The sequence below is a fragment of the Lissotriton helveticus genome, chromosome 4_2 (assembly GCF_964261635.1).
Source record: "Lissotriton helveticus chromosome 4_2, aLisHel1.1, whole genome shotgun sequence".
Classification (NCBI taxonomy): Eukaryota; Metazoa; Chordata; class Amphibia; order Caudata; family Salamandridae; genus Lissotriton; species Lissotriton helveticus.
In genome coordinates, this window is record NC_136064.1 from 4,089,736 (window position 1) to 4,108,479 (window position 18,744).

Sequence of the window (18,744 nt, forward strand, 5' to 3'; positions counted from 1 at the left end):
GTTGCTTCGGGGTGTGACAGAAAGTGGAAGAGGTGCTTGTGTTACTTCTGGGTGTGAGAGAGTGGGTAGGAGGGAGTTATATTGCTACAAGATGTGACAGAAGGTGGAAGAGGGGGTGTGTTGCTTCTCAGTGTGACACAATGTGGAAGTGTGGGTTGTGTTGCTTCTGGGTGTGACACAGGGGGGAAGAGGTGACTGTGTTGCTTCTGGGTGTGAGAGAGTGCGAAAAAGGAGGTTGTGTTGCTTCTGGGTGTGACAGTGTGGAAGAGGGGGTTGTGTTGCTTCTCTGTGTGAGTGAGGATTGAAGAGGGGATTGTTTTGCTTCTGGGTGTTAGAGAGGGTGTAACAGGGTGTTATGTTGCTTCGGGTGTGTCAGAGGTTGGAAGACGATGTTGTTTTGTTTTTGGGTATGAGAGAGGGTGTCAGAGGAGGTTGTTCTGCTTCTGGTTGTCAGAGAGGGTGGAACAGGGGGTTATGTTGCTTCAGGATGTTTCAGAGGGTGGGAAGAGGGGGTTGTGTTGCTTCTGGGTGTGGCCACCCTGACTCCAGACAAAACCTCCAGCCACAGATATGACATCATCACAAACAATGGGTGCCTGGTTGATGGGAAGCTTCAGGGTGGAAGAGGGGGTTGTGACGCTTCTCATTGTGGGAGAGGGTGGAAGAGGGGGTAGTGCTGCTTCTGGGTGTGAGAGAGGATGGAAGATGTGACTGTGTTGCTTCTGGATCTCACAGTGCGGCAGAGGGGGTTGTGCTGTATCTGAGTGTGACAGAGGGTGGAAGAGGGGTTGTTTAGCTTCTGGGTGTGACAGAGGGTGTTGTGTTGCTTCTGGGTGTGACAGAGGGTGGAAGAGGGGGTTGTGTTGCTTCTGGATGTGACAGAGGGTGGATGAGGGGGTTGTGTTGTTTCTGGGTGTAACAGGTGCGAAGAGGAGTTTGTTTTGCTTCAAGATGTGGCAGGGTGGAAGAGTGGGTTGTGTTGCTTCTCGGTGTGAGTGAGGTTTGAAGAGGGGGCCGTGTTGCTTCTGGGTGTGAGAGAGGGTGGAAGAGGAGTTTGTGTTGCTTCAGGGTGTGAGAGAAAATAGAAGAGGGGGTTATGTTGCTTCAGAGTGTGACAGGGTGGAAGATGAGTTGTATTCCTTCTCATTGTGAGTGCGGATGGAAGGGGGGATGGTTGTGTTACTGCTGATTCATAAACTAGGCCGGTGGTCGGTAGGGATGACTCGCGCCCTCACCTTCCTCCTCCTCCTCCGAGTCACTGTAACTCTTGTCTTCGATGAACCCTGAGCTGGCTGAGCTCCCGGTGCTGGCCACGCTCTCCAACCTCCGCTTGATCAGCTCCGACAAGTCACTGTTGGAGTCGTCCAGACCTTTTTCTCCTTGGTCAGATTTCTGAAATGTACATAATAGAGAGACAAATAAAAAAAAAAAAGGTTTTTACAATCAGCAAATTGTGTGCTAAAAGATGAGTAATTGGGCATACTAAAGGAAGGCCGTGCAAAGGCATGACAGTGGTCCAAATAGAGCAACCAGTTTAGAGGAAACAAAATAAAAAGTGTGTGTTTAGAGGGGAAGGTTGTCTTCCAACAAGGATCTGTCCTGGCCTGAGAAACATGCGGCGTGAAGTTAGGTTTACATGAAAAGTTGCTGCAAGGCAAGGTAAGCGAACAATAGGGAGAGCTTGTAGAGGGACACCTGATTGCTTCTATAAGTCAACAAGGGCTGGTCTGTGCAGTGTGTGGAGGGGGTGCAGAAAGAAGAGCATCATGCCTTGGACAGGAGTAATCCTTGCACTAGCCCTGACTTCCAAACATCTGGTCACCCTCAGTAGAGTTCTTCTTTGCATATCCCAACCATGGAAGTTCTGCCTACTGTGTCTCCAGTTTCTTCCCATCCTCTCGCAATGCATCTTACCACAATATTCCATTTATCAGCATCCTATAAGAGTTGGTGTAGGCAAAGGCAGTGTCTAGATAGATTGGAGGATCCAAGACTTTCGAGCCTGTACAGGGATTGCTCCTGCACAAGGGCCTAGTGCCTCTTGCTTGTAAGGGGGATAGTTGAAAAAGAATGGCTGGCTCATGAGAAAGTGCCGGCATAAAGTGAGCTAGGACTCAGACGAAGACTCTAGTGTGGCTAGTTGCTTTTAGATGTTTAGTTAACGCCTTTATTTGAAACCTTTGGCATAATAGTACTGGTGGTGCGACAGTCCAAGACCTTATTTGTAACTGGGGATTAATCGCACTTGAATCAGCATGGGCAGTAAAATGCATCTTGCCTTGTGTATAGTGGAAGAGGCTCTGGTAGAGAGATCTGGTGCACTACAGCTCGGTTGTTAGAAATGTGGGTCTCTAGTTGGCAATGGTTTGTACCTTTGTCCAAGGAGGGACCCTTGCTTCTAGTCATGGTAAGGGAGTTTTGCCCTTAGACAACCCCTGCTCGCCTCCTTGGTAGCTTGGCAGGCTTGTCTAAGAGGCAGTGTGTAAAGCATGTGTGCTCACATACAATAATACAGTGAAAACACTGCAAATGGACACCACACCAGTATAGATAAACAGGTAATCTTTATCTAAACCAAACAAGAGTAAAACGACAAAAATCCAACATACAATGATCAAATTATGCACTTTGCAAGAAATAACCTTAAGAATGAAGTTCCTTGAATTTGGTGTCTCCGTGCGGTGTTACCGTAGTGCTGAAAACAGCAAAATCCAACAGTTTCAGTTGACCACGTCGGTGCGGACCAGAGTCGGTGTCAGAAGCCTTGTAAACAGTACCTTTGGTTCTGGCCAACTGTTGCGGTGCGGGCCGGTTGCGGCAACCGTCACGGTTACGGTGGGAAGTGGAACAGTGAGGTGTGTGGTACCCTCAGGTTGCGGTGCATGCAGCAGTTTGGTGACGGTTGCCCAGAAGCATCGGTGAGACCGGGGCAGCGGTGCGAAGTGGGACGGTGCTCGCTGCGGTGCTAACAGGTCACGGTGCGTGCAGCGGTGCCGTTCGATGTGAGCTGGCATCAGTGGGTCACGGCTGCAGTGTGGGACGGGGCGGTGCTTCGTGTAGCTTACGAGCGGTGCCCCCAAACCACCGTGCAGACCACAGCTGTGACATAAGCTGGCAACGGCGTCATCGCTGAGACCAGGGCGGTGGAGTGAAGCGAGTGCAGTTCCCACAGGATGCAGTGCAAGCAGAGGCTCCGTGGTGGTGGCGTTCGTCATTGTCAGTGAGACCAGGGTTGCGGTGCGAAGTGTGGCTGTGCCCTCTGTGGTGCCTTCCGGTCATGGAACCGCGTCAGTCTTGGTGGTGACGTCTGGTTGTGGTTTCTCACTGGGGAAACGAAATACGCGGTCCCAGAGGTGGTACCCAGGGGAAGGTGAAGAATGTGCTGTTCCTGAGACTTCGTGAACAGGGGGCAAGCTCTACCTCAAGCCCTTGGATAAACTCAGACAAAGAAGTTGCAGAAAGTTCAGTCCAGTCCTTTCTTTGTCCAAGACAGAAGCAGCTACTGCAGGCCAACACAGCAAAGCACACAGCAAAGTGGTAGTCTCTACTCACAGCTTCCCCAGCTCTTCTTCTTGGCAGGTTCCTTGATCCGAGTGAGTTCTAAAGTCCTGGGGTCTGGGCCCCAATATTTATATCACATTTCCCTTTCTTCTCTTGTGGCAGAGAGTGCCTGTACTCAGTCCAAACCAGTTCTGTCCTCTCTGGCCAAGCTTACTGGCAGAAGGTAGAGACAGCATTGTCCAAGGCAGACCAGGCCTATTGAGGTGCAAGGAAATCTCCTCATACTACTCTAAATGCAGCCCAAGTCTATTCAGCTCATGCCTTACTCATCCAGGAAAGGCAGGACACACCTCAACCCCCGTCAGTGGCTGGCCTAAGAGAATGTACATCCCCAGCCCCTGTCACTCCAAAGCCAGACAGTCAATCCACAAACCAGGATGGCTAATCAAGAAAATACCCACTTTCTAAAAGTGGCATTTTCAAACAAACAATATAAAAATCATCTTTACCAAAAGTTGCATTTGTATATTCTGTGTTAAGGTATAGTAAAGCCAATCTTTCGATCGTGTCCCAATGGGAAGTTATACTTATAAGATGTTATAAATAAACTCCCATTCTATCCTATGGGACAGATAGCCTTTCTACAGTGAAAAACTAAATACACTGTATTTCACTATCAGGAAATGTATCACACACACACACATACATGTCTTACCTTTCATATACACTGTACCCTGCCCACAGGGGTGCCTTGGGCCTATCTTAGGCGTTACTCACAAGTAATAAACGGGAAGGTTAGGGCTTGGAAAGTGAGTGTACTTGCCAAGTCGACATAGTAGTAAACACCGTATACAGACACTGCAGTGGCAGGCCTGAGATACCTTTAAAGGGCTACTTTTGTGGGTGGCACAATCAGTGCTGCAGACCAACTTAGTAGCATTTGATTTACGCACTCTCATGCACTTTACGAGGGACTTACCAGTAAATCAAACATGGCAATCACGGAAACCCCAATCCCTAACATAATTTACATATGCATACTTGCACTTTGGCACTAATTAGCAGTGGCAAAGTGCCCAAAGCATCTAGACCAGCAAACCAGCACACAGTGAAAATACAGGATGCAGAAGTAAAAAGACAGGGGAAAACCAGGCCAGGGATGCCAGGTCTAGCAGGGGTTCTTCAGGGCAGGGCAGTCTGGGGGTGCAGTGCGAGACAGGCTACCATCTTAAGGATAGCAGCAATGGAACCACTACTGCAGCCACACCTCACCTTTTTGCCAGAAAACTGATTTGTAATCCAGAAAAATAAGAAGAATACAGGGTTTAGTTGTTTTTTAAGGCAGGACTCTCAATATGAAATGTAAGAGGGAAGAGCTAACGCATCATTTGGTTCAACATAAACAGATGTGCATGATGTATGCCCCCAGATATAATGGCAGATGTATTTTGTCCCAGAGGGATGCTGAAACTGAATCCTAGAAATTAAGAGAAGAAGACGCCGGTGGGCGGCAGCATCAGTGTCAGGGTACAACAAAAATAAAGGTAAACAAAAAGGGAGACTTCAATATTGCCTTGAAGCTTTAGTCCTCTTGAATCTTGGCAGAGTGAACTGAAAGCTGAAAGTAGCCCAAGAATCCCAGGAGACTCCTTTGAAAATGTTGTGCATGTAGGACCCCACCTGATCACAGGTTTCTAGGAACGTGATAGGCTCCCATCTACCCTTGAAGAACTCCACAGGCTCCCTTATCATCTCACACTACCTTAAGATGAGCCACACCATTTATAAAAGGCTCCACATGAAGGCCTCTGCTTAAGTAGGCTCCAGCTTTAGGACATTCGGTGACATAATTTCTGGTTGAACAACAGCAAATGATTGGACACCAAAAGATGTAAGAAGGAGAAAACCAGATAGCAAGCCATCTCCTGCCATGCTCCAAGAACACAGAGCAAATTCCCCAACAACCACCAGAGTGCTTAATTTGTTAAACAATAAGTGCCGGCCCAAAGCTTTTGTGTGAAGCCCGTGACCGGTGCTGACGAATGTTGGGTGCTGAATACCAAAGCTGTCTGGTCTTTATTCCACCTCATGCCTCTCGAGTCCACCACCAGACCTTCACCTGCTCCTTTATCTCACTCTTTCAGGTTCTTTTTTCATCCCTGCTTCCTTCCTTGGTCATTGTTATTTTGTCTCCCTCTTCCTCCTTCTTTCATCCTTTTGTGTTTTTCTCTATCTCGCACCATACGAAAGTCTGATGGGGAAAAATAAGTGGTGGCCCCCACCTGCGACCACCAGCTCAAATAAAGCAGTGCACCTATCCTCCCTCCTCTACCACAAAGAAATGAAGACACTTCTTAGAGCATCTCGCCACACCCTAATGTCACCACTGTCCCTCCACAAACCCCACAGAATCACCCCTCCTTCTGTGTATCCTGTGTGCCACCCATGGTTATATATTTTCTATCCCCAACATTTTGCACAGTGCTCATTGCTTTGTAGCCATGTTCATGCTCACTAAATTCCATGTATACATGTATGCAACTGTGTAAGGTACCAGGAAGGTGAAAGAAGGGGCAACCTAAAGAAAACCGACAGCTGCACTTCTCCTGAGACAACCCCCCAGGCACACCCTGCAAACCATCAGCGGTGTGAATAGGTCCAGTCCTCTGTTCGGCTGCAACATGGTCCTCGCAGATCTAGTGGCTAAATATATAACATATTCACTGGTGGATGTCAGAGCAGGAATACATTCTTACTCATTAGCTGCCCTCCTTCACCTCAGTCTATTCCTGTTAGATTTCTCCAACACTCGCTGGAAAATTGAGTTTCCGCCAGATGCCATGTGTTCATTTACACTCCCACGGGTGCGATAAGATTATTTTCAGTTCAGAGCAATAGTTAGTAAATAACTTACTAGCCTGTTCTTGTTCTCGCACTTTTTGGTTTAGATTCTCTCTAGTTTCTGCAGCGTGCTGGGGAACATGGACATGAATGAAACCCTGAAAAAGTTGAGGGAAGTCACATCCAATCACAGCATGAGTGAAAAAAAAGGGGCTTATTTACAAGCCCCTTGCACCACCCGTACAACACTTTTCCCATGTTAAAAATTACCCAAAAGTGGCGCAAGGGGCTTGTAAATAAGCCCCCAAGGGCCAGATGTAGGTAATCCAGATTTACAGATTCTAAAATACCGAATTTTACCGATTCGGTATTTTAGAATCGGTAAATGGGATGTAGGTATACATTCGGCATTTTTACCGAATCGGTATTTACCTATTCGGTAGTTCCCATTCATCCCTATGGGCCCCCAGGCCCATAGGAATAAATAGGAATTACCGAATTGGTAAATACCGGTTCGGTAAAATGCGGAACACATTCAAGGGTGTCACATTGACACCCTGTTGCACCCATGAATAGTGCATGGGTGCACATGTGGCACACATACGTGCCCTTTGATCATGTATATCTGCCACATGGCACTGTAAAAAAAGCACAAAATTGCATATTTAACGGTTTTCGTTATTTACCACCAACTTTTAGTTGGTGGTAAATAACGAATCCTTAAAAGTGAAATGCACTCACTTGAGTGCTTCCTACATTAAGGATTCGGTAATTTACCGAATCGGTATTTAAGAATCGGTAATTTACCGATTCCTTAAATTACTGATTCGGTAAATTATCGAATCCTTAAATTAGGCCCCTACATCTCAAATGCCTAATACTGGTCGGTAACGGCCGAAATTCGGTAATTTCGGCCCCAAGTTCTTTGCTGCCAAGACTTCAAATGTGACATTGATTCGCCTTGGTCGGAAGCACCATCCAAATATTTCCCCAAGGAGCACAACTGGACATTCGGATCTAGGGGCCAGATATATGGCCATTTTTTGCATTCGCAAAGGGGTTTTGGGCCCGTAGGCGACCGCAAAAAACGTGTGGCCCATGTACCAACCCTATTTTGCGAATCACAAACAATTTGCGAGTCGCAAAATAGGGTTAGCGACTAGCTGTTAGGAAGGGGGGTTCCATGGGCATCCCTTCCTAATAGTGACTACAAAACCAATGTATGAATGTTTTGCGACCGCAATTACAGTCGCAAAACACTCGCAGTTTACCACCCTTTCAGAAGGGTGGTAAAGCACTCGCAAACGGGAAGGGGTCCCGATGGGACCCACTCCCCTTTGTGAATGCATACACAAATATTTTTTTTTTGTTCAATAAGTTTATTAGGTTTTAAGGAGCATATAAATAGTTACATACAATAAAAAAGTGATACAAGTGATGAGAAGTCAAGAAGAGTAGGAGTAGTTCCTCCTACATAATTCATAAGTATAATATAAAAGAAGTAAGGGTTATGCAAAGGAACTATAATGAACATCAAAAGTATTACCATGATATAAGGAAAACAATGAGACAAGAAAAATGAAAGAGCGCGAAAAACAAGACAGAAGAGAAAGAAAAAGAGAGGATAGAAAAGAATACAAGGGGGAAGGGGAAAAAGAGGGGAAGGAAGAAAGGAAGGATCTTCTGCGGTACTACAGATACACAACAATTACAACAATCAACTAGACGATACATAGGGATATTGATCAACCAGTCCTTTCGATGCCAAATCCATGTATGTATCCAAAGCTCTCCAAACACCACTAGAGATAGAGGGGGAAAGATGAGACCCTTCTACCGAAGTGTGTGCACTTCTTAAAAAAGAGACCCATGCCCACCAAGTATGGTAGGATATGGAAGAAAAAGACTTCCATTCCATAAGAATCACTTTAACAGCTACAGTCAATAAAAGATCTAATAATTGTAACTCTAAGGAGTCCAAGGGCAGAGGAACCCGGGATGCCAATGGGCCAAACATAAAAATGGGAAAGGAGAGCTGGAATTGAATTTTAAAAATTAACGTAAGATGTTTATGTATTAAATCCCAAAAGGGTTGTAGAAGTGAACACTCAAAAAACATATGTGGATAATCCCCTACAGTCAGACCACAACTCCAACAAAGATCATCATCCTTCAGATGCAGAGAGTGTAAGCGTACTGGAGTCCAATGAAGAAGATTAATAGAGAAGAATTTAGATTGAATTAAAGAAGGGGCAATTTTACTGCGAAGAGAAAGCTACCCAATCAACTGCCAAGAATCTGAAGATATATGTTCAATGAGTTCCTGATCAAAATGATGTAACTATTTCTGTTGGGTAACAGTAAGCAAGGCAGAGGAAGTGGAAGACAGAAATTTTAAAATTTTTGAAGCCACATGTCCAGATCTAAGCCACAGCTGGAATAACGTAATAGTAGGAGAATTTGGATCCAGACGCAATTTAGCAAGAGCAACTTTTATTTTTAAAAAGGTGTAAAAGTCCAAATTAGTGAGAGAGAATTGTTGAGCTTGGGAGGAAAAGGGTAACGGATCATTATTCGAGTCATAAAGATGGCGAACTAGCGTAATCCCCTTAGTAGCCCAATAAGTCATCAATGTGGGATCAATAATAAGTTTATTTCTAGGATTACGCCACAATGAAGACCATCTCGATTTATGAATCGAAGGTGTGTGACCAGGAACAGAGGAAAACCAAAGAGCCCCTTAAGAAGCTAAGAAAGCAACCTGATATTTCTCCCAATCTGGAAAATTACAACCACCCATATCATAAGGCTTTCTTAAAAATGTATATGCAATTCTAGCTCTCTTATCATTCCAGAGAAATTTAGAGGTAAGGGAATCAATCTCATGAAAAAAGGAAGAGGATAACTTCACAGGGAGCATAGAGGACACGAAGTTAATGATTGATGTTATCATAATTTTCAAAGTTTGGAGACGACCCCACCAAGAAATATGCTTAGGGGACCAGGTGTCCAAAAGATGACGCACTTTAAGTAGAGTCTGAGCTTCATTGTAAGCCACCGTATCATAGAGAGTACTACAGAACCAAATCCCCAAATATTTAAGCTGTTTAGATTGCCATTTAAATCCTGCGGTATCCATATGTGCTGGAAAACAATAAGCATTCAGGGGAAACATCGCCGTCTTATCTCTGTTAAGGCTATAACCAGAAACACTAGAAAAAAGAGTGATAGTATCTGAAATAGCTGGAATGGTCAACACAATGTCATCAGAGATAATGAGAACATCATCCGCATAAGCAGCCGTCTTTATGCAATGTGAACAGAAAGTAAACCCCTAAATATCTGGATGGAGGTCAATTAGTCTAAGGAGCGGATCAATAGATAATAAAAACAAAAGCGGGGACAAGGGACAGCCTTGTCTAGTGCCTTGGCAAAGATTAAAAAACGAAGACATGGCCCCATTGACTCAAATATTTGCTTTAGGCTGGGCATATAAGGACATAACCATATTAACAAAAGAGTCTCCAAGATTATGTTATGTGTACGTAGAACAGCATGTAAAAAGGGCCAAGAGACCTTGTCAAACGTTTTCTCGGCGTCAGGGGCCAGAGCAGCTGCTGGAAGGTTAGACCGCTTAGCTGAACCCAGAATATGGCAAAAGGTACGAATATTGTCCCTAGCAAGTCTACCCTTGACAAAGCCCGTCTGAGATGGGTGAACAAGATTAGGAATATAGAATTCTAAATGTTTAGCTAGTATCTTGGCAAAAATCTTTGCTTCCGTATTAAGAAGGGAAATAGGGTGAAAAGTTTTAGGATCTGAGTGATCTTTACCTTCTTTTGGGATCACCACGATAGTAGCGTCTGCCGCTGAACCCGAGACCGAACCTCCTTGAATAAAAGCATCAAAAACAGACTTAAGGCGAGGAACAACAGAAGGAAGATAGGTTTTATAAAACATAATGGGAAATCCATCAGGACCAGGAGCTTTTCCAGAGCGTGTGGCTTTAATTGCATTTATAATTTCCTCAGACGTAATCGAGCTGCCCAATTTCTCACCATCTTCCACCGCCACAGATTGGATAGGGATTGTCTTTAATAATTCCTGGCACTGCTCAAAAGAGAATTGATTAGTGGGAGTATAGAGTTTACTATAGAATTCACGAAAAACTTCAAGAATCTCTTTGGTTTGAAATTTTTTAACACCAGAGCTATCATTATTAGAAGATATCTGAGAGGACTTAAAATTAGATTCCTGAAATTTCAACGTCGCCGCTAAAATCTTACCTGCATGATTCTTCAAAAGTAAACGTTTGGATTTCTGGGCCTGAACCCCAATGTGAGCTCTCTTAGTAACAATAGTATTATAGGAATACTTTAAGTTCTTAATGGTTTGTAATAATTGTTTATCTTTAGAACATCGATAAAGAAGCTCTTGTTGTTTAATACCATCTGCTAAATCCGTAAGTTCCTTCTTGATAACAGCATTTCTTTTCGTCATACATTTAATAATTTGACCTCTAAGAGTGCCTTTAAAAGCATTCCATAACACTATTGGAGAGCTAACTGAGCCTTCATTATCAGAAAATACATTTTCAATTTCTTCAGTCAGAGCCAAAACCTGAGAATTATCATGTGGAGTTTATGCATTTAACCTCCAAGAGCGAGGTTCCTTTTTAGGAGCAAGTTTTAAAAGAGAAAAGAAAACAGCCGTGTGATCAGAGACGAGAATAGGATGGATGTACGGGGAAGATGAAGATTGCACAAGAGACCGAGTGAACCAAGAGATAATCAATACGAGAAAAGCTAGAATGATGAGAGGAAAAGAAAGAAAAATCACTACCTGTAGGATTATGAAGACGCCATATATCCTGAAGATTAGCAGAGGAACACATATTAGTCATTTGTTTGTGAGCTCTAGGAGGACGGAAGTTAAAAGCAGAGTTCCTATCCAACAAGGGGTCCATTGGTAAATTAAAATCACCACCAACTATTAGATTGCCTTTATGCGGTGTGTCAGCTAATTTTTTAGTGATCGCCCGCCAAAACGAAGGATCCTCACTATTTGGAGCATAAATATTCAGAACATAAAGGTCAACAACACCATCAGAAAGTCTGGACAACAACCAACGGCCATCTGAATCATGTTCAGCAGAGATCACCGATAAACCAGACTTCTTAGAGATTAGTGTTATCACACCATTCTTTTTACCACAGGCATCAGAACACACAACATCAAGGACCCACTCTTTCCTCAGCAACAAAGCCTCTTTGTAAGATACTTTTGTTTCCTGCATTAGTACCAAGTCCGAAGATAAAGATTTACAGTAATCCAGAATTTTTGATCTTTTCACCGGATGATTTAACCCCCGGACATTAAGGGACACAACATTCAAACCAGACATAATCCCACAAAAATATGAAATCCGCAAGACATTAATAATAAAGGAAGCAAAACAAAAACAACGCCAGCCATCCAAAGACCCACCGTAAATATCACAAAATGGAAGCACCAACAGGAGATCCAGGGAAAGGGAGAAAGCGAAAGAAGAAAGAATGAAGAAAGAAGAAAGAGGAAAGAGAAAAACAAAAAGGGGAATAGAGAAACAAAAAGAAAAAGAGATGGTCTGTAAAGGACCAAATTTATACCAGGGGGACATTGAGAGGCAAACAAGGAGACCACCAGGAAAGACAGAGTAACAAATCCCAAAACCCCATATTAGAAGATGATATAAAGAAAAATGTATAAGGGGTGACATAAGAAAGGCCCAAATATACATTATAAGTACATAGATGAGAAAAAACTAGAACAAATAAGCACAAGCTAACCAAACAAGGCTTATATCAGAGCAAAGAATATCTATATAAATATTAGCTAGAGAGAAAAAGATTAAATCTCAATATATAGTAGAATAAAAAACATCATGAATCACTAAGAACAAGAAATAGCAGTAAATACAATTTCATCACAAAGAATAAAATAGAAACGAGATATGTAATAGATAACTATGAACTTATACCTAACAATCATAATATATATAAAGAATCAATTAAACGAGCAGAATAAATATATAGATATGAAGACCAAATACATCAATCTTAAATAACTTTCAACATACAATCCATTCAAATACCCAGGAAAAAAGAACAGACCAATGAACAACAAAAAGCAATAAGCATGAAATCAATAAAGAATAAGCAAGGCGTACATTGAAATTAAATAATATATTCATAACGATACTTAATAAAATAAAACCAAGGGAATAAACATCTATGGTAAGACATGAATATATAAAAAAATTGTAGCCAATAACACCAGCCACCAACAATCAACAAGAACAGACTAAAGAATATAAAACACAACAGCTAAACACAAAAGAGTGTCAGGAAAAGTAAAAACATAACAGACACCGCGACGCAAAAAGAGAAAAAGAACAGGCATTGTACACCTAAAAAAACCAACAAAAAAACAGCCACCAAGAAACAAGAATGGCATACAACCACATCAAAATGTAAATGGAACATCATGTAGTAATAGCAGTAAAAACAGAGAGTCTAAAAAACAACATATCATAAAAATATCGAACAAGACGAGAAGCTCCCAAAAGAGGCAATGAGACTCAACGACATATATCCTTAAAATCAAAAATAAAGCAAGAAGAAACAACAAGATACAAGAAGGAAAACACGAAGAGAGGAAACAACATTAAACCTGAGAAAATTTTTTAAAACATTTGCCTACGCGGATGACGTAGCCATTGTCTCCTCCAATCCCACATTAGCTATCCAAGAGATAGAAGCGGAAGCCCACCGGTTTGGAGGAGCTTCAGGATATATGTGTGGGCGGAGCCGAGTCGGGCGGTCGGGTTCCTTCTCGGCTCCCGGCTCCGGCGCTGCTCGGGAGCTGGGTTTTGGCGGTTCCCCAGTGGCCCGGGGGCTATTCTCGGCACCCATAGGAAGCGGAAGGTGCAGGGCACCCGCGGGGCTGCTCCGATCGCCCCTGGCGCCGCTGTAGCTGGATCTGGGAGGAGACGCGAGGAGAGGACGGCCGCGGGCAAAATGGCGGCCGGAGCCCTGATGAGAGCGCCGATGACCTCAACTCTCTATGGGAGGTACGCTGATGGGCGAAATAGGAGGAACGCAGGGGCTGCCTCTATTTGAGGATAGTCTCCGGGGGCCTCTGTAGCGGCAAGACACCGGGGGTGGCCCCGGCTAGAATCTGCCTTCCCCCGCCTGCCTGACCTTCAAATGGCGGCCCGATGTGACTCCCAGCTAACGATCGGCGCCTTTGCTTGACCACCTGGCCCCAGCGCTTGCTGCCTCTCCCAGGGGCGACCCCGCAGGCTCTCTCTGTATCTCCTGCCTGTGGGGGTGAGCCCTCTTCAGGGATCCCGGGCGGTGACCCTCGCCTGCATCTGCGATCTGCCGGACGCTTGCTCTGCCACCCGACGACAACAACCCGGGAGGTAGGATCACTGGCTGCTCGCTGATTCCTAGCGGAGCCTCCCGCTAACATAGTGCTGCAACGGCTCCCCCTCGCACCACCCTCCTTGCAACTCGCCTGGTCCTTGGATGGCGGCCGCCAGTGACCGCAGAGCGAGGATGGCCACCACAGCTCTTAACATGCCTGGGCAGTGCCCCATGGCCAACACGTGACCGCACCAACACCTCCACCACCCTGCGCACTCTCGCGCCCACCGAGCGGGATGACCACATGCTCTCCAGGATAGCGACGCACCTGCGGCTAGCTTCCAACTTCGTCCCCCACCTGGGCTTCCACCTTCTCTCCTGGACTTCCTTCTTCATCTCCCCCCTGGGTTCCCACCTTCCCTCCGGAACTGCTCGACCTGCGTGCTACCCTGAATGACACTTTGCTGCTGCTCTTCGGACAGTTCTCGCTGGACTCTAGCATCCCACCCACCATTCCTCTATGCTGTGATTGCATCTTTGACCTATTGTAACAATGCTAAGCTTTGGTATTCGCTGAAGTCCCTGCACCATACACCACCCCTATGCGTCTATTAGAGTTTAACCAGTCATATCCCTTCCTTTGTGTATCTAGTTGACGCTTATCACTAGTGTGTGCCGTGGACCTTTATATTCTCTACCACTCCTATGTGACCCTTAGAATATTCCCAGTCATATCCCTCCTGTGTAGATTGAAGATAACTCTAATGACTAGGATCCTATGTGATCTGTAGATTGTATCCAAGTGTATCCCCTCCCTGTGTTTAGAGATATAGCTTTAACGACTAGTTGCCTGTGTGACTGTCGGAGTATAGCCAGGTGTATACCTTCCCTCGTGTGAAGAGATACCCTATTCATTAGAACAAAAAGTAATGTGTTCTTTATGTATTTGTAACTGATTCTATGTAAAATACTTTGACTAGTTGCCTGTGTGACTGTTGGAGTACAGCCAGGTGTATACCTTCCCTCGTGTGAAGAGATACCCTATTCACTAGAACTACCCTAGTGTATCCCTTCCCTGTGTTTAGAGATATAGCTTTAACGACTAGTTGCCTGTGTGACTGTCGGAGCAAAGCCAGGTGTATACCTTCCCTCGTGTGAAGAGATACCCTATTCATTAGAACAAAAAGTAATGTGCTCTTTATGTATTTGTAACTGATGCTATGTAAAATACTATGATAACATGTAACTGGAACTGGTGCTATGTAAAGCGCTCTGATAACCTAATCGGTTCAAGTTCGCGCTATATAAAACTCTAAAAATAAATAAATAAAATAAAATATAGAATAAATAGGGATAAGACCCAGATAGTCAAAAACTCATATGCCATGTGTAGTGATAGTCGGGTAGTGAAATCTGCTGTATACCTGGGGGTGGAGATCACCGCAGATTTAGACGAAATTGTCAAACGCAATATGACACCTTTAATAGCTAAAGTATCTCTAGATCTGGTACGAATGAACAATTTACATCTAACTTTAGTAGGGTGTACGAATGTGATCAAAATGATTATTTTGCCAAAGTTTTAATATTTTTTTAGGGCAATCCCATTGTTTTTTGATTCCAGTTGGTTTTGTAAGCTAGAGGCGATTCTGAACAAATTTATATGGGCGCACGGAAATACAAGGAGGGCATATAGATTTATTTCACACCCTAGAGATAGAGGAGGATGCGGGGCCCCAGATTTCAGATTGTATTATTGGGCAGCTACAATACAATGCATGCAGGGATTGATAGGAGGGTGGGCTTGGTTTAAGGATTACAGACAACTCCACTAAGGTTTATGCCACTGTCCTCGGGATAGAAGCGGAGAATGCATTCCTTAATTGTCTAGACTCGTCATATTTTAAAAGGACACGATTCAAGACAGTGCAGGCCGCATACAAAATTTGGGAGGCCTTTTTGAAGAGAGTGGGAATAGGAAGATACAACAGGTATACTCGGCTTTATAAAAACAGATCCCTCCCCTTAGAAATTTTCTCCGATTCAGTCATGGCAGAATGGGCAGGGAAAGGACTTAGAAAACTGGGTGATTTGATAGGCACTCAAGGGATTATGCAATTTGTGGAACTGCAGGATAAGTTTAATATAAGTAGGAACAGCTTTTTTAAATACCTGGAGGTACGCAGCTTCCTGTGTAATATACGGGGGGGAGTGCCAGGATTTAATAATAATTACATACTGGACGCGATAGGAACGGGAGGGGGGGTGTCGATCCGCAGTGTATATGCAAATCTGGTTATTACTAAGCCAGACGATATGGAGAAGCATGGTGGTAAAAGGGTGAATAGGGATTGAGATGGCTAGATTTCAAGATTCCCTGGAGCTTGGCTGTACAGTGTTGTGCTCAGCCCCGCTGCAATGTCAGCATTACAAAACGCTCTTCTCGCTTTACCATACTCCGGCTAGAATAGCCCAGTGGGGCGGCACTTCAGGGACGACGTGCTTTCGCTGTGCTGCACCATTAGCTGACATTATACATATCTTTTCTACATGCCCGCAATTGGATACGCTGATTAAAGATATTGAGCAATTCTTAACACATCTCATAGGGGTCAACACCGTCCTTACCCCAGAGTTAATGTTGTTAGGTGTAGCAACAGAATATAACAATATCCACGACGAATTCCTATTTTTAACTATGGCTGTTTTAAGATTAATGCTTGCCAGGACATGGCTGAATAAGACTCCCCCAGTTTTGCAGCATTGGCTTGCTAGTCATTTGGCTGTTTACAATCTTGAAAATGGGATATACGAAAGGAAAGGAAAAAGGGGTAGGGCGTTAGGTAAGAAGATCTGGAAACCATTGATGTTGTGGATAGGGGACATAGTGGAGGAATAGCGGAGTGGTGTTAGGAACGATATACGGGTAGATCCCGCTCAGTCCTATTGGAATAGGTGTATGTACGAAAGGCCTATGGTAACTCATCTTTTCTTTTATAACTGGGAACAATGTACTTTGAATGGAAAAGTAAATAACATGTGTAATTTTGTTTCTGGATTAAATGTTGTGCTGTGCTATATGTGCAAAATGTTTTCAATAAAAATATTTTTTTTAAAAAGAGACAACAATTTAAACAGGTAAAATAGAATAGAAAAGGAAGAAAATAAAAAGAAGCGATATAAAATGAAAAGAAAAACAGTCACCTAAACGACAGCCTACAGCATGTCAACTATAAAACGAACGGAAATCTCTATAACTAGTAAAGTAAAAATCCTAGCAAGCATTTCTGAAACATATTGCTCATCTAAACAGGATGAAGTAAAACTCCACAGAAAACAAAAATAGATCAAGATCCAGAAGGACCAGGAGCAGGAGAAGAGTCCATCTGAAACTCAATCTGATTAAAATCAGAAGGTTCTTCGAAGATTCGTGAACGGCCCTTAAAGGTGATCCGGAATTTTGAAGGACCAGCAAAGGAAAAGGGGATGTTCATGTCCAGGAGACGTTTCCGGAAGTTATGAAAATCTTTCCTTCTAATGACAGTGTCTCTGGCAAAGTCTTGCGATATAGCAATCCGATTACCTTCCCAATTTACTGCCTTAATCTTCCTCATGTGAGCCAAAATTTGCTCAGAATGTTGATGACGTAACGGTTTAAAAATTATCGCCCTAGGATAAGGCGAGGACTCGGGTCTAAAAGTAGGAACACGATGAGCCCGTTCAATTTCAAAATCTTTCTGAAACGAAATCTGTAGAGTAGATGGAAGCCATTGGTATAGAAAGTCAATCATCGAGGAAGCTGATTTTTCCGCATCTTCGGGTAGACCAAAAATGCGCAGATTGCTTTTACGATTGCGATCTTCCTGCTCTGTGAGGTCTCTCCATAATGCCGCCATTGAGCGCTCCATCTGTTGTAGAGATTTAGAGTGCTGTTGCGCAGAGTCCTCCACACCACTGATACGTGTCTCCGCAGTCGAAACACGAAGAGATAGTGCTTTGAAATCATTCCTGATAGCTGCCACCTCAACCTGTAATAAGTCAGTATTAGTCTTAGTAGATTGCGCAATATCATGTACAGCATTCAAGCATGACAGAATGGTATCCAATGTGGAACTAGTATCTTTTTGAGTTGACTCCGGGGTAGGGGAGTTTTGTTTGGACCTCTTCAAAATACCTTTTGAGTCTTTAGTATTGGGCGAAAGACCCATGGTGTCGGCCATAAGGTACAAAAACAAGAAAAACACAATAATCACGCAAGAAAACCTGTGCGAGAGCAATTAGTACAAAGAGGGCCAAAAAAATTACAAAAATAAATAATAGTACATAAAGTCTCAGCAATTTCCTCAGATAATCAGTAAAAGGGGAACAATGTCAATAGGTTGCAGCATTAGGACACAAAATGGCGGTCGCTTGCAAAGAGAGAAAAGAATACCATATTAAAGGCTGAAGAAGCGTTGAAAAAATAACTGATCAAGCCCACAATGGCAGATATAGCAGGCTAGGCAGCTCATTACACAATCTTGGGCAAGTTCCTCTGAAGAAACATCGAGATGAGGCAAAGACATCAGCCATGAAACCAAAGAACCTAAAAGGTCCCACAATATTGCCTATGAACAGGATAAGGCATCTTTGAAGCATATAAAGAAAAAGATGTGGCAGATATCACCTTATTCCCAGCATGGAGAGCAGGTTCCAGTGAGTTGTCCCAATTTGTTGAGGAGAAACGCGAACGACGCCACCAAAAACCAAAATAGCGGCTGCTCGCGAAATCAGGTGAGCAAGGCTTCAAACCAGCGAAAAGACAGGTTCCTCCCGTTGTGTAAGAAAAGTAAGCCTGTCAAAATGAGCACGGCATAATCCGAAGTCGAAAATGCCGGTTCTGGACAAAATACGCCTTCTATGGGGAGCCAAAATGATCCTGATAGCCACTGTTGCCCGGGAGCTCAAGCGCCATCCGCCATCACGCAGCGGCGCGCAAGCCACGCCCCCAGGT

General features: G+C 43.9%; 1 protein-coding gene across 2 annotated transcripts in view; it reads right to left on the reverse strand.

The window, feature by feature from the left end:
- LOC144752173 (vascular endothelial growth factor receptor kdr-like) overlaps positions 1-18,744 on the reverse strand; it is a 655,129-nt gene that overhangs the window by 112,481 nt on the left and 523,904 nt on the right. For both annotated transcript variants that reach the window (XM_078640102.1, XM_078640103.1), the window contains exon 21: positions 1,236-1,392. In XM_078640102.1, coding sequence (XP_078496228.1) covers positions 1,236-1,392 — 157 coding nt within the window. The remainder of the gene's footprint in view (positions 1-1,235; positions 1,393-18,744) is intronic.